The sequence below is a fragment of the Parus major genome, chromosome 14, assembly GCF_001522545.3.
Source record: "Parus major isolate Abel chromosome 14, Parus_major1.1, whole genome shotgun sequence".
NCBI classification, from domain to species: domain Eukaryota; kingdom Metazoa; phylum Chordata; class Aves; order Passeriformes; family Paridae; genus Parus; species Parus major.
In genome coordinates, this window is record NC_031783.1 from 2119928 (window position 1) to 2135906 (window position 15979).

Here is a 15979-nt window from a genome sequence, read left to right on the forward strand (position 1 = left end):
CGAAGGCGGCGGCACCGCGGAGCCATCCAGGCAGCCCCGGTGCCCACTGACGCCGTGTCTGTGTCTCTGCAGATGCGGGAGCGGGAGGTGAAGCTGTGGGACACGCGGAAGCTCACCGGGGCGACTCTCACCGTGGCACTGGACACCTCACCTGGGTAGGGACGGGGACTCAGCATGGGAGTGAGGGAGGGTGAGCAGTGGAGATGTCGTGGTCACAGACCCATCAGGAGCGTGGTGGTGGAGCAGGAGCTGGCAGGGAGCTCTTGGAACCAGCAGCTCTCAGCCACAAAGCTGGTGACAAAGCTGGGGACCGCACAGCCGCATCCCCATCACGGTTTTGGTGAGAGGGCAGAGAGAGTCCTGGTGAGGGCACAGAGGTGTTCTGTAGTGCTGTGGTGTGTGGTGGCACTGCTGGGGACAGCGTCTGAGGTGGCTGCTGGCTGGGTGGGCTTGTGCACTGGGGCAGCACCACGAGATGCTGCAGGCAAGTGAATCCCTTTGGCGCTGCTGGAACACCAGAGCAGCTCAGCCCTGGCCTCCCACTCCTGCCGTGCTTTGTGCCGCGGTGCCGTGCTGGCTGCCCAGCCAGCTGTGGCCGGGCTGCGCTCACCAGGCACCCCTGGGGAAGTGGAAAAGGAGCTTTGGTGGTGTAAGGGGTCAGTGCCCCTTGTCACGGCATGATGGAGCTGTCTCCATCTGCAGGGCACTGCCAAGGCTGGGAACCCTCCAGTTAGAGTTGACCTGGCCTCTCCCACGCTGCCCAGTGAGCTGGCCTGGCGTCACCATGTGGGCAAGGAAATGGGAGGAGGAGGAGGAGGAGGAGGCTGTCTTTTCATCCCACCAGGGTAATGGGGGTTTGGGGCACAGTACTTGTTGGGATGCACTGGAGGCCACCAGTTCTTCCCAGGGCTGCTGGCAAAGCACTGGCTTGCTGGGAGCCTCACTGTGTGCCGAGCTGGCTCTGTGATGGCCCGGGATGCTGGGGCAGGCTGGGTGGTCGGCAGCCAATGCAGGGCCTCTGGTGAGGGGCTGAGTGAGCTGTGACAGCCCCTTGGCTGCCCTGCCAGCAGCCCCCACACCAGTGTCAGCTCCAGGCCAGAGCTGGCAGCAGCCAGGACAGACAGGAGAGGAGAGGACCTGCCCTGGGCATGGTGGGGTGGTGTTGGTGTGATGAGAGCAGGGGGAGAGGCTGCCTGAGCATCCCTCACCCTCCTGCCAGCTGCCAGGGTAGCAGCTCCCAGCTCTCCTGCTCACCAGCTCTGCCAGTTCAGTGAGCAAAGGCCATCATCAGTGTCCACTGAACGCTCTCAGGGGAGGCTGAGGCTGCTACAAGGGGTCACCTCGGGGTCCATTATTGCTCTTGGCAGAGAATCCATTGGGAATTACCCCGAATCCTCGCTGGGCTGGGGCGAGCCAGCCGGGCTAAATGGGATGCAGGCGCTGCTGTGCTCGCCCCCCTCAGCACAGGCTGCAGTTATTTTGGCTGCCGGGTTTATCGGCGCAGGAATGCGGCTGGCGGGCGCTGCCTGCGCGTCACTCCGGGGCCCTCCGGCTGCGTGGCGGGGCCAGCCGAGAGGGGCTGGGGGCGGCGGGGGCGAGCGGAGACCCCCCCGTGCTGGGGAGGTGCTGTTTTTAGGCAACCGCGCCGGGGCCACCGCGCTTCCAGCCCCGAGCGCTCCCGCCTGTAAATCTGGCGGAGATGACAAATGGCGGAGGGGGATTTGGGCTGGCTCCCGGCGGAGGTGCCGAGCGGGGGCCGCGTTCTCCCTCCGGCAGAGTCATCCCGAGCACGGCCGCGACGCTCAGGAGCCGTGGAGCCTCGGCAAGGGCACGGGGCGGATGGTCTTGGGGTCACCAGATCACCAGATCTGCTTGGGGCAGACCAAGAACCGGGGGACAGGCACTGAGCCCCGCCGGGATGGGGAGCAGCAGCGGGGCTGGCTGAGGATCTCCGGCGTGGCCCCGGGTGCCCAGCGTGGGGCACGGGGATGGTTTGGGCAGTGCAGCGGTGCCTGGGGAGCAGCAGCAGCAGCAGCAGCAGCTCGTTGAAACTCTTTGAGGAAGCAATCAGTGGGCGGGCAGGAAACTCATACCATTCATTACTGACGCCAGGCCGGCAGGAAGGGGAGTCCGCATCCCCACCGCATCCCTACCGCATCCCCACCGCGCCCGCCGAACCGGCACCACGCTGCCCCATGGCACCCCAAAGCAGGACCATGGCGTGCCCCAAGGTGGGAGTCACCCCAGGGTGCTCACCCCAATGCCCACAGCAGCACCAAACCCTTCAGGCTGGTTGTGCTCCTATCCAGCATCCCTGGAAGAGGGCAGAGTGGGAGGCACCAGCCCCATGGACCTCCACATGTGCCTTTTGGAGGTTCTGTTTCCAAATCCTGAGCAGGTGAGATATTTCTGACCACACAAACATCATTTTCAAAGCACCCCAAGCATGTCAGGGCCATGCTTAAGAGCTGACCCCCCCAATGCCCAGACCCTGAGGGAGCAGGAGGTGGGAGGTGTGGGTGGCCATGTCCCCTCTCCACATCCTGGTCCTCAATGTGCCACCTCTGGGTACCTGATGTTCCTTCGGCTCAGGTTTTGTCCCCCCTGGCCCCCTTTAATTAGATCAAGGAGCAGCAGGGCAGGAGCCAGGAAGGGGCCTCAATGGGTTATTGTTGCCCTAAATTGTAACCAGCACCAGCAGGGTTGGGTTACCGGCTCCAACTTGGGGTCACTGACCAGACCATGCTGCCGCACACCCGGCGGCCAGCGCAGCACTGCCCTGGGACGGTGCTGTCACCACCATGGTGACAGAAGAACAGCAGCTCCCTTGGCTCACTGCTTCTTTTGATATCCTGAAAATGTCCCCAGGGAGTCTCTGGGGTGCCACAGCCAGCTCAAGGCTATGGCTCAGGAGGGATGAGATTCCAAGGTCAGCAGAGGTCCCAGGAAGCCACACACCCCCCCATGGCATGTTCCAACAGTGGGCATGTCTCTCTAGGGCAGGATGGCTGAGGGATGGGGACAGCTGGATCGCCACCACCCTTCATGGTGCTAAGTCTGACAGAGCCGGGCAGTGCCATAGCTGGGACCTGCCTGTAGCAGGGAGTTGGCACAGCAGAATGTTTGTGGAGGGATTTGGGGCTGTTTGGCTCCCCCAGCTCTGGAGTAGGACATGGAGGGGCCCAGGGGGCTCAGTCCCTAACACCCACCCCTGCCCATGCCCAGCCAAAGCCTGTGGCTGAGCCAGCTCCTGGGGTCAGGCTTGCAGCCCTGGCATCTCCCAGGACCAGGGCACCCAAGCCCACCAAGGCACATGTTCCCACTGTCACCCTCTGCACTGCTTTTTCCTGGGGCTTGGCACCCCATTTGGGTCATGTTAGGTGTTTTGGGGGTCTCTGAAAAAACCCACCCCAGCAGGAAGAGCCCTAAGCAGGACGGGTTCATTCCTGTCCCCATCCCTGTCCCCTTCCCCCTACAGATCACAAGGGTTGATGTGTGCTTGCCATCAGTGGGAAAGGGTTTTTTCCCTGCCCCAGCTTGGCTGCCACCCTCAGACTCAAGGAAGGGGAGAGGCCACCCCACCCCATCAGGTGTCACCCCAGTGGGACATATCCCCATGGAGCTACTGGGCAGCCACATGAAGGGGTTAAGGCGGGGCAACCACCCAGCCCATGTCGCCTGTCCCGTAATTCCACTGGGTAAAAATAGCCCAGCGCTGGGGTGGGATGGCAGTGCCCAAATCACTTCCAGATGAGCCACAGCCTCGGTGGCCAGACAGTGCTCCCTGGCCTCCCCAGCTTTCCAGGAAGACGAGCTCCAAAGCTCTTCCTGGCAGCACTGGGGTCTGTGTGATGGGCACACACCTGTCCTCCCCCCGAGAGTGGACATCCAGACCCCTGGCACCGAGGCATGACCTCTCGGGGCGCTGCTCCAGACGCGGGGACCTGAGGGACCCGTCTTTGGTTTCCGTGGGGCCGTGCCTAGGACCAGTGGTGATTTTTTGGGAGACCAGAGCCCTCCAGCCTTGCCACGTCAGGGTGCAGGCAGGATTTGCCTGGGTGAAGCCGACGGCTCCTCCCGTTGTGGCTCCCTGCCGAGCCCTCATCCTGCCGGTGGCTCTGGCCGGGACTCTCGCTTACCGGCCCCGCTGGATCGCACAGAGAGAGAGCTTTTTTTTTGGGTCCATTTCAGGGGGTTTTGCAATCCTTGTCGGCGCTGATTCAGCTCGCAGGAATTAGAAGCGCCGCACGATGTGCCGCTCGGAGCGGCTCCTGGCGCGGGATGGGGCTGGCAGTGGCCAGGGGAATTTTGTGCTGGGATTCAGGAAGCCACAGGGGCTGGACGGTCCCATTTTGGGCACTGCTGCTCTCCCGCAGGGCTGCCCGGATGCAGATGTGGGTGTGGGTGGGGGCCAAGCCCTGCCCTGGCTGCAGTGTCCCCATCACCTCCGTGCCAAGGCTCAGCCCTGCTGCCCCCCTTGTGCAGCTGGCACCCCAAAATCCTTGGCTCGAGGTGTCCCAGGGGTGCTTCACCTGCCAAAGGTGAGCCCTAACTTTGGAGACTGCCCTCGTGGCACCTCCACTGTAGCTCCCTCACTCTGGAGCTGCTGGAAGCTGAAGTGCCAAGGGGTCCCCTGCAAACCTCCAGCTCCTTGCAAATGGGGAAATCGGCTTTGTTAGGGGAAGGGCACATCACGGAGGCAAAGGAGGGGGGAAGTGAGGGGCCAGGAGGGGCTGGAGGGCTCCTGACGCCGGTGCCGACAAGGGACACGCCAGGGTCTGGCCCGGGCTCGGGGGCGGCGGCCGGCCGGGGGCACCCGGCGCGAGGCCGCGGCTCCGCCAGGGACTTTTCTTCTCTCCTCCTCGCGAGGCTGGAAAATATACAAAGCTCGCAGCGAAAATATTTACACAGCAGCAATTTTGGGAGGAATTCGGGATGTTAATTTGAAAAATCTGTGGGGAGAGGACCACAATGGGCCCTTTGAGCGGGCGAGCGTGGCCATCGCAGCGAGCCGCCCGCGCCGGCGAGGGGCCCCTCCTGCCGCTGCGCCGGCCCTAATGGGAGCCAGCCCTGCCGGAAGCCCACCTGGGAGCCGGGGGGCTGCGCCAGACGGCCCCGCCGACGCCCCGCGCCCCTAATTGCATCCAGAGGCCCTCCCTGCCCCGGGCGAGCGGCACCGAGGGGCCGGGGGGTCAGGGCCGTGTCCTGCGGCGGAGCGGCCGGCCCGGAGCGGCACGGCGGTGACCCCCGGCTTCAGCCCCGCTCTGTGCTCATTCTCTCCAAATCAAACATACCTCGGCGGGCAGGGCCCCAACCTGGAAAATTCCAGCCCGAAAGATAAAGGATTGGAAAACGATTAAAACCAGAGGGTTGGAGCAGAAAGCACTTGGCAGCGGGAACCTGCAGAGCGTCGGCTCTCAGCCCACCCCGCCAGGGCCAGCGCACAAAACCGGCTGTTCCTGGGGCCGGGCAGCGGGGGGTTCTGGCTGCGGCCCCCGGCCCGGGGGGCCACGCAGGCTGACACTTGTCACGGGCGATTTGGGGGTCCCGGTGCCGCCGCGGGTGACGTCAGGAGGTTGGGCTGGGCTGTTTGTCCCGCAGCTGGCCCCGGAGCCATCTGGCAGGCGGGGAGGATGAAGTAAGGCTGGATGATGCGCAGGGCAGGGGCTGATTTGAACCCCGTGGCCTCTGTTTTGGGAACACATCCTCAGCGCCCGAGGTGGGGGGCAGCGCCCTGGGGGTAAAAACGCCCAGAGTCGGGAAAAGTCCCCCCTCCCTCGCCCTGACTCATCCCGGTGCTCGCCAACAACAACGGGAGGACACGGCTGACCTTCCCGCTCCTCTGCAGGGGACACGCCGCGCTGCCCACACCCCTGCCTGGGACGGGCAGCGCCTGCCGAGGTACTCAGGGCTGCACAGAACTTTTCGTTGTTGTTATTTTAATTATTTTGTTTTGGTTTTTTTTTTTTACAAAAAGACACCCTTCTGGTCTGCCTTACAAAAGAGATGTACACAAACCTGTACTAAAAAAAAAAGTTTTCCCAGAAGAAATGGGAAATAACGGTGTATAAATATTCTCTCTGAGTTCTTAAAGCTTCAATTCCCGGTTTGCCTGCTCGGCACTTCCTTTGGCCCGGGGGGGTCCCGAGGGTCCCAGCACCTCGGCCAGGCCGTATTGCTCACATCAGCTTCCAGGGAGTCGAGTCATGGGCCGTGCTCCGCTGAAGGACCCTTGTTACCAGCACGTGGGCGCCCCTCAGCCAAATCACAGCAGCTTTCTCTTTAGCAGGAGCTAAAAAAAGCCCCCCAACCCCCAAATTAACCCCCCCTTCTCTTCTGCTACCCACATTCTAGTTAGAGTCACAGAAATCAAGGCACAGGGCAGTAAAATTCGTGTCTCCTCCCGAAGTGTGGCAGCCTCTCGGAAATTGCACGTTGTAGGTTTGGGGGATTTCTGCCTCAGTTCAGTCAGCTCCTTGGCAATCCATATCCCAGAGGGACATGGCCAGGTGCTGCCACTGGAGCTCACCCCTCCTGTGTCCAAGGCTCTGGAAGCCCTGTGGGTTCAGAAGTAGGAGGGTTTGAGCCCCGGGGTGTTGTTGTTGCTGGGGTAGTGCGACTGCATGAGTGGCACCTCGCACTCAGAGCCGCCAGAAAGCATCGCTGCCTCTGGCACCTTGCAGCCGTGGCTGCTCAAATCCCCGTTTTCCAGGCAGGCTTTCACCCCTTCCAGCTCCAGTGGGCCAGTGTCTACCCCAGCGCCGGCGTGTGCCTTGGCCCGGCGGTGCCGGCAGTAGTACATGGCGGCGGTGACCAGCAGCAGCAGCAGCAGCATGGCAGCCAGCGCAGGGACGAGGATCAGGGCGAGGTTGGGGTCCTGGCTCTGGCTGACAGGGGAGTGCTGCTGCAGGCTGAGGGGCAGGGTCTGTGCCTCGGCGCAGTGCTCCTCCTTGGGGAGCTCCCCCAGCGCCCCGATGCACACACGGTAGGTGCAGTTGGGTTTCAGCGCCCGCACCGTGTACTCGGAGAGCGAGGCCGGCAAGCGCAGCATCACCGGCCGCTTGTCTGGCCCCGACAGGTTCCGGTAGCTCAGGCGGATGCCCTTCAGCTGCGCCTTGGACTGGACGTAGTTCTGCAGGTCCACTTTGAGGGAGGTGCTGCCCACCTGGGCGATGCTGACCCTCTGTGCAGGTGGCAGGGCTGGTGTGCCCGGGGCTGGCGTCGTTCCCCTCGCCTCCACCTCGCAGTACACGCCAGCAAAGCCCGCGGGGCACAGGCACTCCAGGAGGTTCTGGGCACCCAGCTGGCAGGTGCCGCCGTTCAGACACGTGCGGGGGGGACAGATGGGTGCTGGGGGGCTGGTGGGGGCCGGGGCGCCGCTGAAGGGCACCAGTGTGGAGCTGCCCTGGGGGTCTCTGGGCCTCAGGGTGGGTGCAGCGGTGCTGGGGGGTGGTGGCGGGCGGTGGGTGCTGGGCAGCGGCGCAGGCGGTGGCAGCGTGGTGGTGCGAGGCGTGGTGGGCGTGGGGGTGGTGGTGGGGCAGCCAAAGTCAGTGTATTGCAGGTGGTGGAGGAGCTTGCCGGAATTTTTTGGGGGGAAGTGGCAGCGCGTCTCCTCAGGGCGCCGCAGGACCACACCGCTGGCATTCACCCACTGCACCAGCCAGCTCATCTGGCAGATACAGTTGAAGGGGTTGCCGGCAGCCGTCATGGCCCGCAGCCTGGGGAAGAAGCCGGAGAAATCCCGAGGGATGGTGTTGATGTTGAGGTTGCTGATGTCCAGCTCCTGGAGGTTGTGGAGGCTCTGGAAGTCCTCAGCCGGCAGCTGGGAGATGCGGGCGTTGCCGGCCAGGCTGAGCCTGGTGAGGCTGCCCAGCCGCCGCAGCACCGCCGGGACGCGCTCCAGCAGGTTGTCAGAGACATCCAGCTCGTGGAGGTTGTTCTGGACCTGGAAGAGCTCCTCGTTTAAGCTCGTCAGGCCCAGCCCTGCAATCTTCAGGGACTCAATGCTGACGGCATGGAAAGCCCCTGGTGCAATGGTGGGGATCTTGTTCCAGCTGATGTCCAGCAGCAGGAGGTTGGGCAGGTCGAGGGGAGGTACAGCCCTGAGCTGGTTGTTCTGCAGCTTTAGCTCCAGCAGATTCTCCAACGTGTCAAAGGCAGCAGCGTGGATGTGCTGGATCCTGTTCCTCTGCAGGTAGAGCCGTTCCAGCAGCCGCAGCCCGTGGAAGGTCTCATTGGTGATCTCCTGCAGCTGGTTGAAGGACAGGTCCAAGTTGACGAGCTCCGTCAGGGGTTGGAAGATGTTTCTCTCGATGCTGGTGATTTTGTTTTGTGAGAGGTCCAGGAGCTGGAGGGCAGGCAGCCCTGCAAAGCTGTCCTCACTGAGCGTAGTGATGCCGTTCTCAAAGACGTAGAGGGAGAGGGTGCTGGGGGGCAGCCCCCGGGGCACCGTCTGGCCCCGCCTGGCCGGACACAGGATGGTCTTGGGGTCATGGCACTGGCAGCCTGCAGGACATGCCCTGGCCAGCTCCACACGGGCCAAGAGCAGCAGTGTGCAAAGGATCAGCTGGTTCATGGTGTCAGCTCTGTGGAGAGACAAGTGCAGCCAGGGTTAGGGGATGGGCCCTGCTGGGGGGTACCCAGGGCTGGCAGGGCTATGGGGCACCTCTGAACCACGCTCTGCCTCCAGGGCTGGTGAGAGTGAAGCAGCACAGGGGCTGCCCACCCCAGCTCCATGCTTCCCCCTCCCCAGACTCACAGGATTTGGGGTTGTGGTACCTTGGCACACCCCAGGCTCTACCCTGAGACGTGTCCCACTGGTATTGGGGCTGTTTTCAGTGGGGCACCAAGACCTTTCCCAGTACTCACAAGGGCCCCAACCTCCCCAGCTGCTCAGCAGGGTGCAAATCAAACACAGGGGATGTGGAGAATCAGAGCACCGGGAAGGGGTGGGAGCCTGGCTGGCCTCCCCTGCGTAGAGCTCAGCTTAACCCTTTGCTTGTGTTGCCGTTGCAGCAGCTGCACCTCAGGGGCTGGTCCTGCCCGGATCACCAGCAGCAGCAGTCCCTCTTGGGCACAGGGACACCCAGAGGTGGCCTGGCCACAGAGTGTGGGGCTGGAGGAGCCATTTGTGTCCCCACAGAGTCTAAGGGTTCACACTCACCCCCAGCTAGCCCCTGTCCCCACAGGTCACCTTGCTGTTCCCCTCCCTGTTTCAGTCCAGGGACTCAGCACAGCACCAGGGCTGTGTCCCCATCCCTTGAGGACTGGGTCAGCAGGGATGGAGGGAGGAGGCTCTGGGGTGAACAAGGCTGTAACCAGCCCAACCCCAGCTCCCCACAGATGCCCTGGCCAATGTCACAGCCGCTGTCTGTGTTCCAAAGGGCTCCTTTCTCAGCCACATCTTTCAGCCCCTTTAATGATACTAGGCTGGGCCAGAGACTCACAATCTCCTGCCATTTTATCTCAGGGTCAGGGGGAGGTGGCAGAGGGGGATCCCTGGGAAAGGAAGAGGCAAACCCTTCCCCAGCCCCATCTGTTGCCCCCTCCTCCCTGCTCAGAGCTGTCGGAGATCCAGGCAAACGCCCCCACTGTGGCTCACAAGGGGCCCCCGCCGTGTGTGGGGGGCTGCAGGTCACACAGCAGCACGTGCCACCTGCCCCGGCCCCGTCAGCAGTGCAGGGACACCACAGGGACACCACATCCTGCACCAGGAGGGTCTGGACCCGTGCTGTGTCCTCTTGTCCCCCTGCTGGAGTGTCGGACAGGGTTAACACCACAGCCAGCTCTGTCCTTGCCTCCTCCCGAGTGGCCCCCCCCCAAGGGTGGGGTGAGCCCACGGCTGGGCAGGGTCACCACAACTGCCTGAGTCACTTGGCCTGACCGGCCCTGCCCTGATGTGACCTGTGCTGTCAGCCCCTGAAACCGGGGAGGAGCTGTGCCACATCTAAGAGGTCACTGTCACCCAGGGGTCACCATCACTGCATCCCAGCACCCCCAGCTCAGTCCCTGCACCCCACATCACAATCAGAGTGCCAGCAAAGATAGAGACACAACACGGAGACCCTGTGGAAGTGCTGTTCGGGTCTGGGGGCAGACTCGGCACCCCTCGAGGTGGCTCCAGCATCCAGAGCAAGCTGGCTGGTGGGAGAGCCCTGGGTGCAGGGTGCTGGGAGTGCCACAGCCGTGCCAGCCCGCCCGGGTGGGCAGTGCCGGAGCGGGGCCAGGCCTGAGGGATGCTGGCGAGGCCGGGGCTGGTTTTGCAATGCCAGGGTCGGGTTTCGCTGACGTGTCCCGTGCTGCAACCAGCTGCTGACTCCAAGTCTCTCTCGTCCCTTTAATTACGCTGGCATTTCCTCCCCGCCTGCCAGGCTCCCCGCTCCGGGCAGGTTCGGCCAGCCCGGCCACGGCCGCGGATCCGCGCCTGGCCACGAGCGCCGGGCAGGCTGGCACGGCCCCGCAGCCTCCGCCACCGCCCCTCGGCATCGCCCGCTCCGCCGGCACACGCCAGCATCCCGGCCGCGCCCCGCCTCCCCGGCACGATGCCGCTTCAAGGCAGAGAGGAGTTAACCCTGCCCAGGACACCCCCAAAAACGGGGCTAGGGAAACAGCCTCCCCCAGGTCCTGGCAGGGTTCCCCAAGGGCGGAGAGGGGGCCCCGTTTCTGCTGGAGGTGTTGCGGCCGCCCTGCCAGCAGCCTGCTGCTGCCTTGGCTGGGCTCCCCCGCGCCTGCACCGCAGATATTTGCCGAATTATTCATATTTTCCGGCTGCGGGGAGGATCTGGGCTCAGATTCCCCCAGTCCCAGCCCAGCCTTTCCCTGCCAGCCTGATGGGGTGGGAGTGCCGTGTCCCCCCCTTCCCTGCCTGCAGCCCCCCGGGCTGGGACTCGCCAGGGGATGCCCCGCTTCGCATCCACTTCCCGTTTTTAAAGGACGAGGCCGATGCCGTCCCCGCGCTGCAGGGTGACACCTGTGCCGGACAGGCTGGAGGAGCTGGAGAGTCCCTGCCTTTCCCCTCTGCTTGGGGAACCTCAGGGAAGCAGGCACAGCCGGGATGTTCCTTCCCGCACCGGCAAGCTCACACAAACAAAGCCAGCGTTGTTGCTGGCCAGTGGGCTGCCACCTCGGCCGGTGGCACCAGAGCAGGAAGGACGGGGGCCCTGCAGTGTGCGGTGACAGAGAGACACAGTGCCCCTGCCAGGCGGGATGCAGATGCTGCTCCCCTGCCTAACACCCCCCAAAACAAGCCGATGTCAGCACGTGCCCCCTCCCGCGAGCCACCCGGGGGGATGTGCAGGATTAAACCCTTAATCCTCCTCCCCTTCAACCCACCCTGCGCCGCCGCAGCTCCCACCTCCTCCCGCTCCCCTCCCTATTTAATTAAAGTTTCCGCAGCAGCCCCGCAGGAATGCAGGCCTGGTTATTGCATTCCCCGGAGCACTCGCCAGCCCCTCCATCCCGCTCCTGCCCCTTTGACCCGGCCGCGCTCCCCATCTCAGGTGCCGGCAAGGAGAAAAACCAGCAGAGCGGCTTTGCCGGCAGCCAAACCGCCTCGGGAGGAGCCGGAACGCCGGCGGAGGGTGGGAGGAGGCCGGCGATGGTGCCACGCGTGGCCCGGGCGGCACGGGCAGATTCCTCTGGAGTGATGGGGCGGCCGCGGCTGTCCCCGAGCGCTTCCTCGTGCCGGCAGAGCCAGCCGGGCAGGCAGCGCTTGCATCAGGGCCACCCTGCGAGGCCGGCTGGCCTCAGCGTGGTGCGGGGGAAAACAGTAATTAGTGTCATCCCTGACGGCGGCACTGCCCAGCGCCGTGTGGGCAGCTGGGTCAGGGCAGTCCGGCCGCCCCAGTCCCAGCAGGATGAGACCTGTCGGCGTGAGGCACGGTGGCAAGAGGTGTACGGGGGGACACGACTGGGAAGAATAGTCTCACAACTAGAGCATCTCTGCTGGGATGAGTTGGCTCCTGTGGTAGTTGCCAGCCTTTGAGGGAGCCAGGCGTGGAAAGGGACATTTACCCCGTGGTGGCCCAAAGTCACACCCGAGGAGGGTGACAGGCGCCGGCACTTCATCCGAACACAAGCCAGGTGACAATGAAGCCGCGCAGGGAGCTGGTGGCAGAAGAAGCGGTGGGCATCCCCGCTGGCACCCGTGCCTCTGTGCCAACCCTTCTCAGAGCCACCTGGGGACCCGCCTGGCCCCACAGCGGGTCAGTGACCCAAGACTCCGATCCCTGAAGACAAGCAAACGAGGGCAGCCAGACCCCACCCCAGCCAAGCCCTCACTGAGGAGGGGGGTGGTGGTGGTGGACACTGCTGCCAGCAGCTCCCACCTCTGCCTGACCCCAGCAGGAGAGCCCAGCCGCCACATCTGCCGGGACAGCGAGCATGGGATGGGCTCAAGAGCATGCTGGTCCTGTGTGGGTCTGGAGCCCTTCTGCTGGCAGAGCACTTTCACTGCCACCAGGCCATGATGGAGCCATGCTCCGTGTCAGCCCCAAACACATCCCCTTACCCGTGATGGACACAGAACCAGGCCAGGATCCCAGGGCCAGACCCCAGCGCATCCCATGGCAAAACAGGCACAGGCAGGGACAGGGAAGCGAGAGCCCTCTGTGAACCCCTGTCCCAGCCCAACCGAGGCCGGCCATGAGCCGAGGCAGGGGCCAGCCGGGTGCCCCTGGCACAGCTGAGGTCTCGGAGGGAGCAGGGCACGCCGAGGTCCCGCTGACACCCAGTCACCCTGAATGCCCAGGCCATACCGGGTGTCCCACGGCCCGGCCCAGGCACACCAGGGCCCCCCAGGCCCCACCGCCCCCTGAGCCTGCGGATGCCCGGCAGAGCCCCCTCCCGCCCGTGGGTGCCGCCCCACGAGCCCCGGTGGCCGTGCGGAGGGTCGGGCGGTGCGGCGGCCGCGGGACTCACCGTGGCGGGCGGTGCGGGGCCGTGCGGGGCGGGCGGTCAGTCCATGGCGGCAGCGAAGTGGCGGCCGGCACAGCGCTCCCTTCTCTGGCGGCGCCGGGCGCGGGGGGCGGCATTTAAACCTCGGGGGCGGGGCTTTCCCTCCTGCCGGGCTCCCATTGGCTGAGAGCAAGGACGGGGAGGGGCGGGGCACGGCCGCCATGGAGGCTCCGCCCCCGCTCACCTGGGGCCCGTCGGGGGCGACACCGCGGGGACCCCCGGGACCCCCCGAGCCACGGGCACCGCGGGGACATCCAGCACCTCTGGGACCCTGGAGTCACAGGGGCCGTCAGGACCCCGGAGCCACAAGTAGCCCCGGGACATTCAGGACCTCTGAGTCACAGGGACCCCCTGGACCCCCAGGACCTCTGGGACCTTAGAATCACAGGGACGCTCGGGATAGCGAGGATCTCTGACTCACAGGGACCCCTGGGATACCCAGGACATCTGGGATCTCAGAGTCGCAGGGACCATCGGGGCACTCAGGACCTCGGAGTCACAGCGGCCCCCAGCACCTCCAGGACCTCTGGGACCTCAGAGTCACAAGGATCCCAGAAGGCTCCACAGGGACCTCCAGATGCCGCAACCCCAGGACCTCCCATAGTCACAGGGATTTTGAGATTTCAGGAGTTTCCAGAGTCACAGGGACCTCTGGGAGCCCTTGGGTACTCCATGGGACCCCAGGGCTACCCAGGATCTCCAGGGTCTCCATGAGACCTCCAGGAGTTCTGGACCTCCAGGGTCACAAGGATCCCCAGGACCCACAGGACCTTTGGAAGCTCCCAGACCTTCCCTTCCAGACCTTCAGCATCCCTGGGACCGGGGTCCCTGGGACCCCAGCACCCCATGTGTGTATACACACAGGTATAGGGGTAGATCCAGATATAGGTATCTCCTTCATATCCCCAGCACCCATGGGACCCCTGGCAACCCTGGTAACAACAAAGGCTGGGTTGGGTGTCCTTGGCACCCCCAGGGACCCCCATATCCAGCGTGTCCAGGGTAACCAGGGATTCTGGCACTGATGAGCCCCAGTGCCCTGGAATCCCAGTCCCCCCAAGCCCCTGGTGTCCACAGAGCTCCTGCCACCATGTGCTAGGGGACGGGGGGGAGGTGGGTGTCCCTTGAAGGGCTGTCCCATGCCCCTGTGACACCAGAGAAATGCTTCCTGTTCATGGTGAGGATGGCATGGGTTGGGCTGGGACAACCAGGCACTCAGGGTTGGTGGTGGTGGTGGTGACTGTGGTGGCAGCAGGGCAGGGGACCCCAGTGCCTGCCATCCTGGCAGTGTTTGCCTAGGTTGTGCCAACAGTCCTGGGGCAGGACCATGCCATACCACTGGCAGCTTATCCTTCGTGGCATGGGATGGCGTGGAGCAGCTCCCTCCCCTTGGCACAGCCACGGAAATGTCAACCAAAAGTAACAGATTGTCCCTTTGGTCTCTGCCTGCGGTGCTCTCTCCTCCACCCCTGCAGAGGGAAAGCACAGAGGTGGCTCTGTGCTCCTGTCACCACTGTCCCCTCAGGCCACTGAGTATTCCATGTGTAATTCCCTCCTGCCACCGAGTGTCCTCCCAGTCACGGTCCCCTCTGCCCATGGAGCAAGTCCTGGCCACCGCAGCCTCTGTCACAAGCACCCCCAGCCATGGTCCCCCCAAGCCACGGAGAGCCCTGCCTGCGGCCTGGAACAGGGTGCAGGACAGGGAGCAGGGACACGCTCCAGCTGGCACAGCCGGGCTGCAGGGCACTCCCGGGGCTGGGTGGCTCCACAGGTGCCGGGGGAGGCTGGGGGTGAGCCGGGGTGTGCCACGCGCCCGCCCCGAACTGGCCAAGCCGGCCCAGCCGGCCTCGGGGCAACCCTGCGGGTGCCAGCGGCTTCCCCAAGCGAGGCTGGGTGCCATGGCCGGGCACAGGGAGCAGGGCAGGCAGCGGGATGCCCCAGGGCTGGGCACGGCTTCAGAGAAGTGCAGCCGGGGCTGGAAGCAGGTGGCAGTGACATCCTGCTGCCAACCTGTCAGGCCAGGCTGGGACAGTGAGGGTTGTCACTTGGGGACCAGCCCAGCTCCCCCAGCATGGTGCTGCCCTCCCATCACAGCACCGCCTTGTCCTGCCCCACACTCCCCCAGGATGGGGTTTGGGGTGTGCACTAGTGGGGAAACAGGATCCAGCCCCACATCCGTGGGGGTGCTGTGCCCATGGGGGTCTCTGGCTCAGCACCCCCCTTCCCTTTCAGGGTGACCATCCCGCTGTACGATGCCGACACGGGGCTGCTGGTGCTGGCAGGGAAGGTGAGGTCCCATGGTTGGGGCGTGGAGGGAGGCACTGGAGGATACAGGGGGTATAGTGAGGTGCAGCTTGGTGCATAGAGGTGCACCAGTGGAGTACAGGAGGGTGCATGTGGGTGCAGTGGGATGCTTCCTACAGCCCTGCTCATTCCCTGACCACACCACCTCTCTTCCAGGGAGAAAACCTCCTGTACTGCTTTGAGGTGGCCCCCACGCAGCCAGCACTCACCCAGGGTAAGCAGGTCCCATCCCACCCATATCTTCCCCCAGGGGGCTCACCACTGCCTGGTGGTACCCCACAGCCACCCTGCCTGTCCTGCAGTCACCCAGTGCCGGACGGAGGGCAGCACACGGGGCCTGGCAGCCATGCCACGCCTGGCCCTGGATGTCATGGCCTGCGAGGTGCTCCGTGTCCTGCAGCTCACTGACACCACCCTGGTCCCCATCAGCTACCTGGTGCCACGCAAGGTAAGGGGGCCCTGTGGTCAGCACTGTCTCACAGTGCCTGGTGTCATCTCGTGGGTGACACCTCACCAGCACTGCGTGACAAAAAGGACCTGGCTGCAGTGAGACCCCAGTCCCCAGCCTGGGGAGAGGAATGGAGGTCAGACCTGGATGTTGATGGTGCGTTGAAGAGTCTGGGTGCTGGATTTGGGAAGCCAGGCGCTGTGTGCAGGATTGGGGTGCTGGAGAGTGGATGCTGACAGCTGGGTGCCACCTGCTGGGTGCTGTTGTGCAGTG

General features: G+C 64.4%; 2 protein-coding genes across 4 annotated transcripts in view; one reads left to right on the forward strand and one right to left on the reverse strand.

Moving 5' to 3' along the window:
- The window catches only part of CORO7 (coronin 7), a 34907-nt gene that overhangs the window by 15543 nt on the left and 3385 nt on the right, over positions 1–15979 (forward strand). For all 3 annotated transcript variants that reach the window (XM_033517843.1, XM_015642938.2, XM_033517844.1), the window contains 4 exons: positions 73–155; positions 15187–15241; positions 15415–15472; positions 15561–15706. In XM_033517843.1, coding sequence (XP_033373734.1) covers positions 73–155; positions 15187–15241; positions 15415–15472; positions 15561–15706 — 342 coding nt within the window. The remainder of the gene's footprint in view (positions 1–72; positions 156–15186; positions 15242–15414; positions 15473–15560; positions 15707–15979) is intronic.
- On the reverse strand, positions 5923–12985 carry VASN (vasorin). The gene is made up of 2 exons (XM_015642939.3): positions 12919–12985; positions 5923–8585 (listed from the first exon to the last, which is right to left on the reverse strand). Exon 2 carries the CDS (start codon positions 8573–8575, stop codon positions 6566–6568), a length of 2010 nt encoding a protein of 669 aa, XP_015498425.1. The 5' UTR covers positions 8576–8585; positions 12919–12985; the 3' UTR covers positions 5923–6565.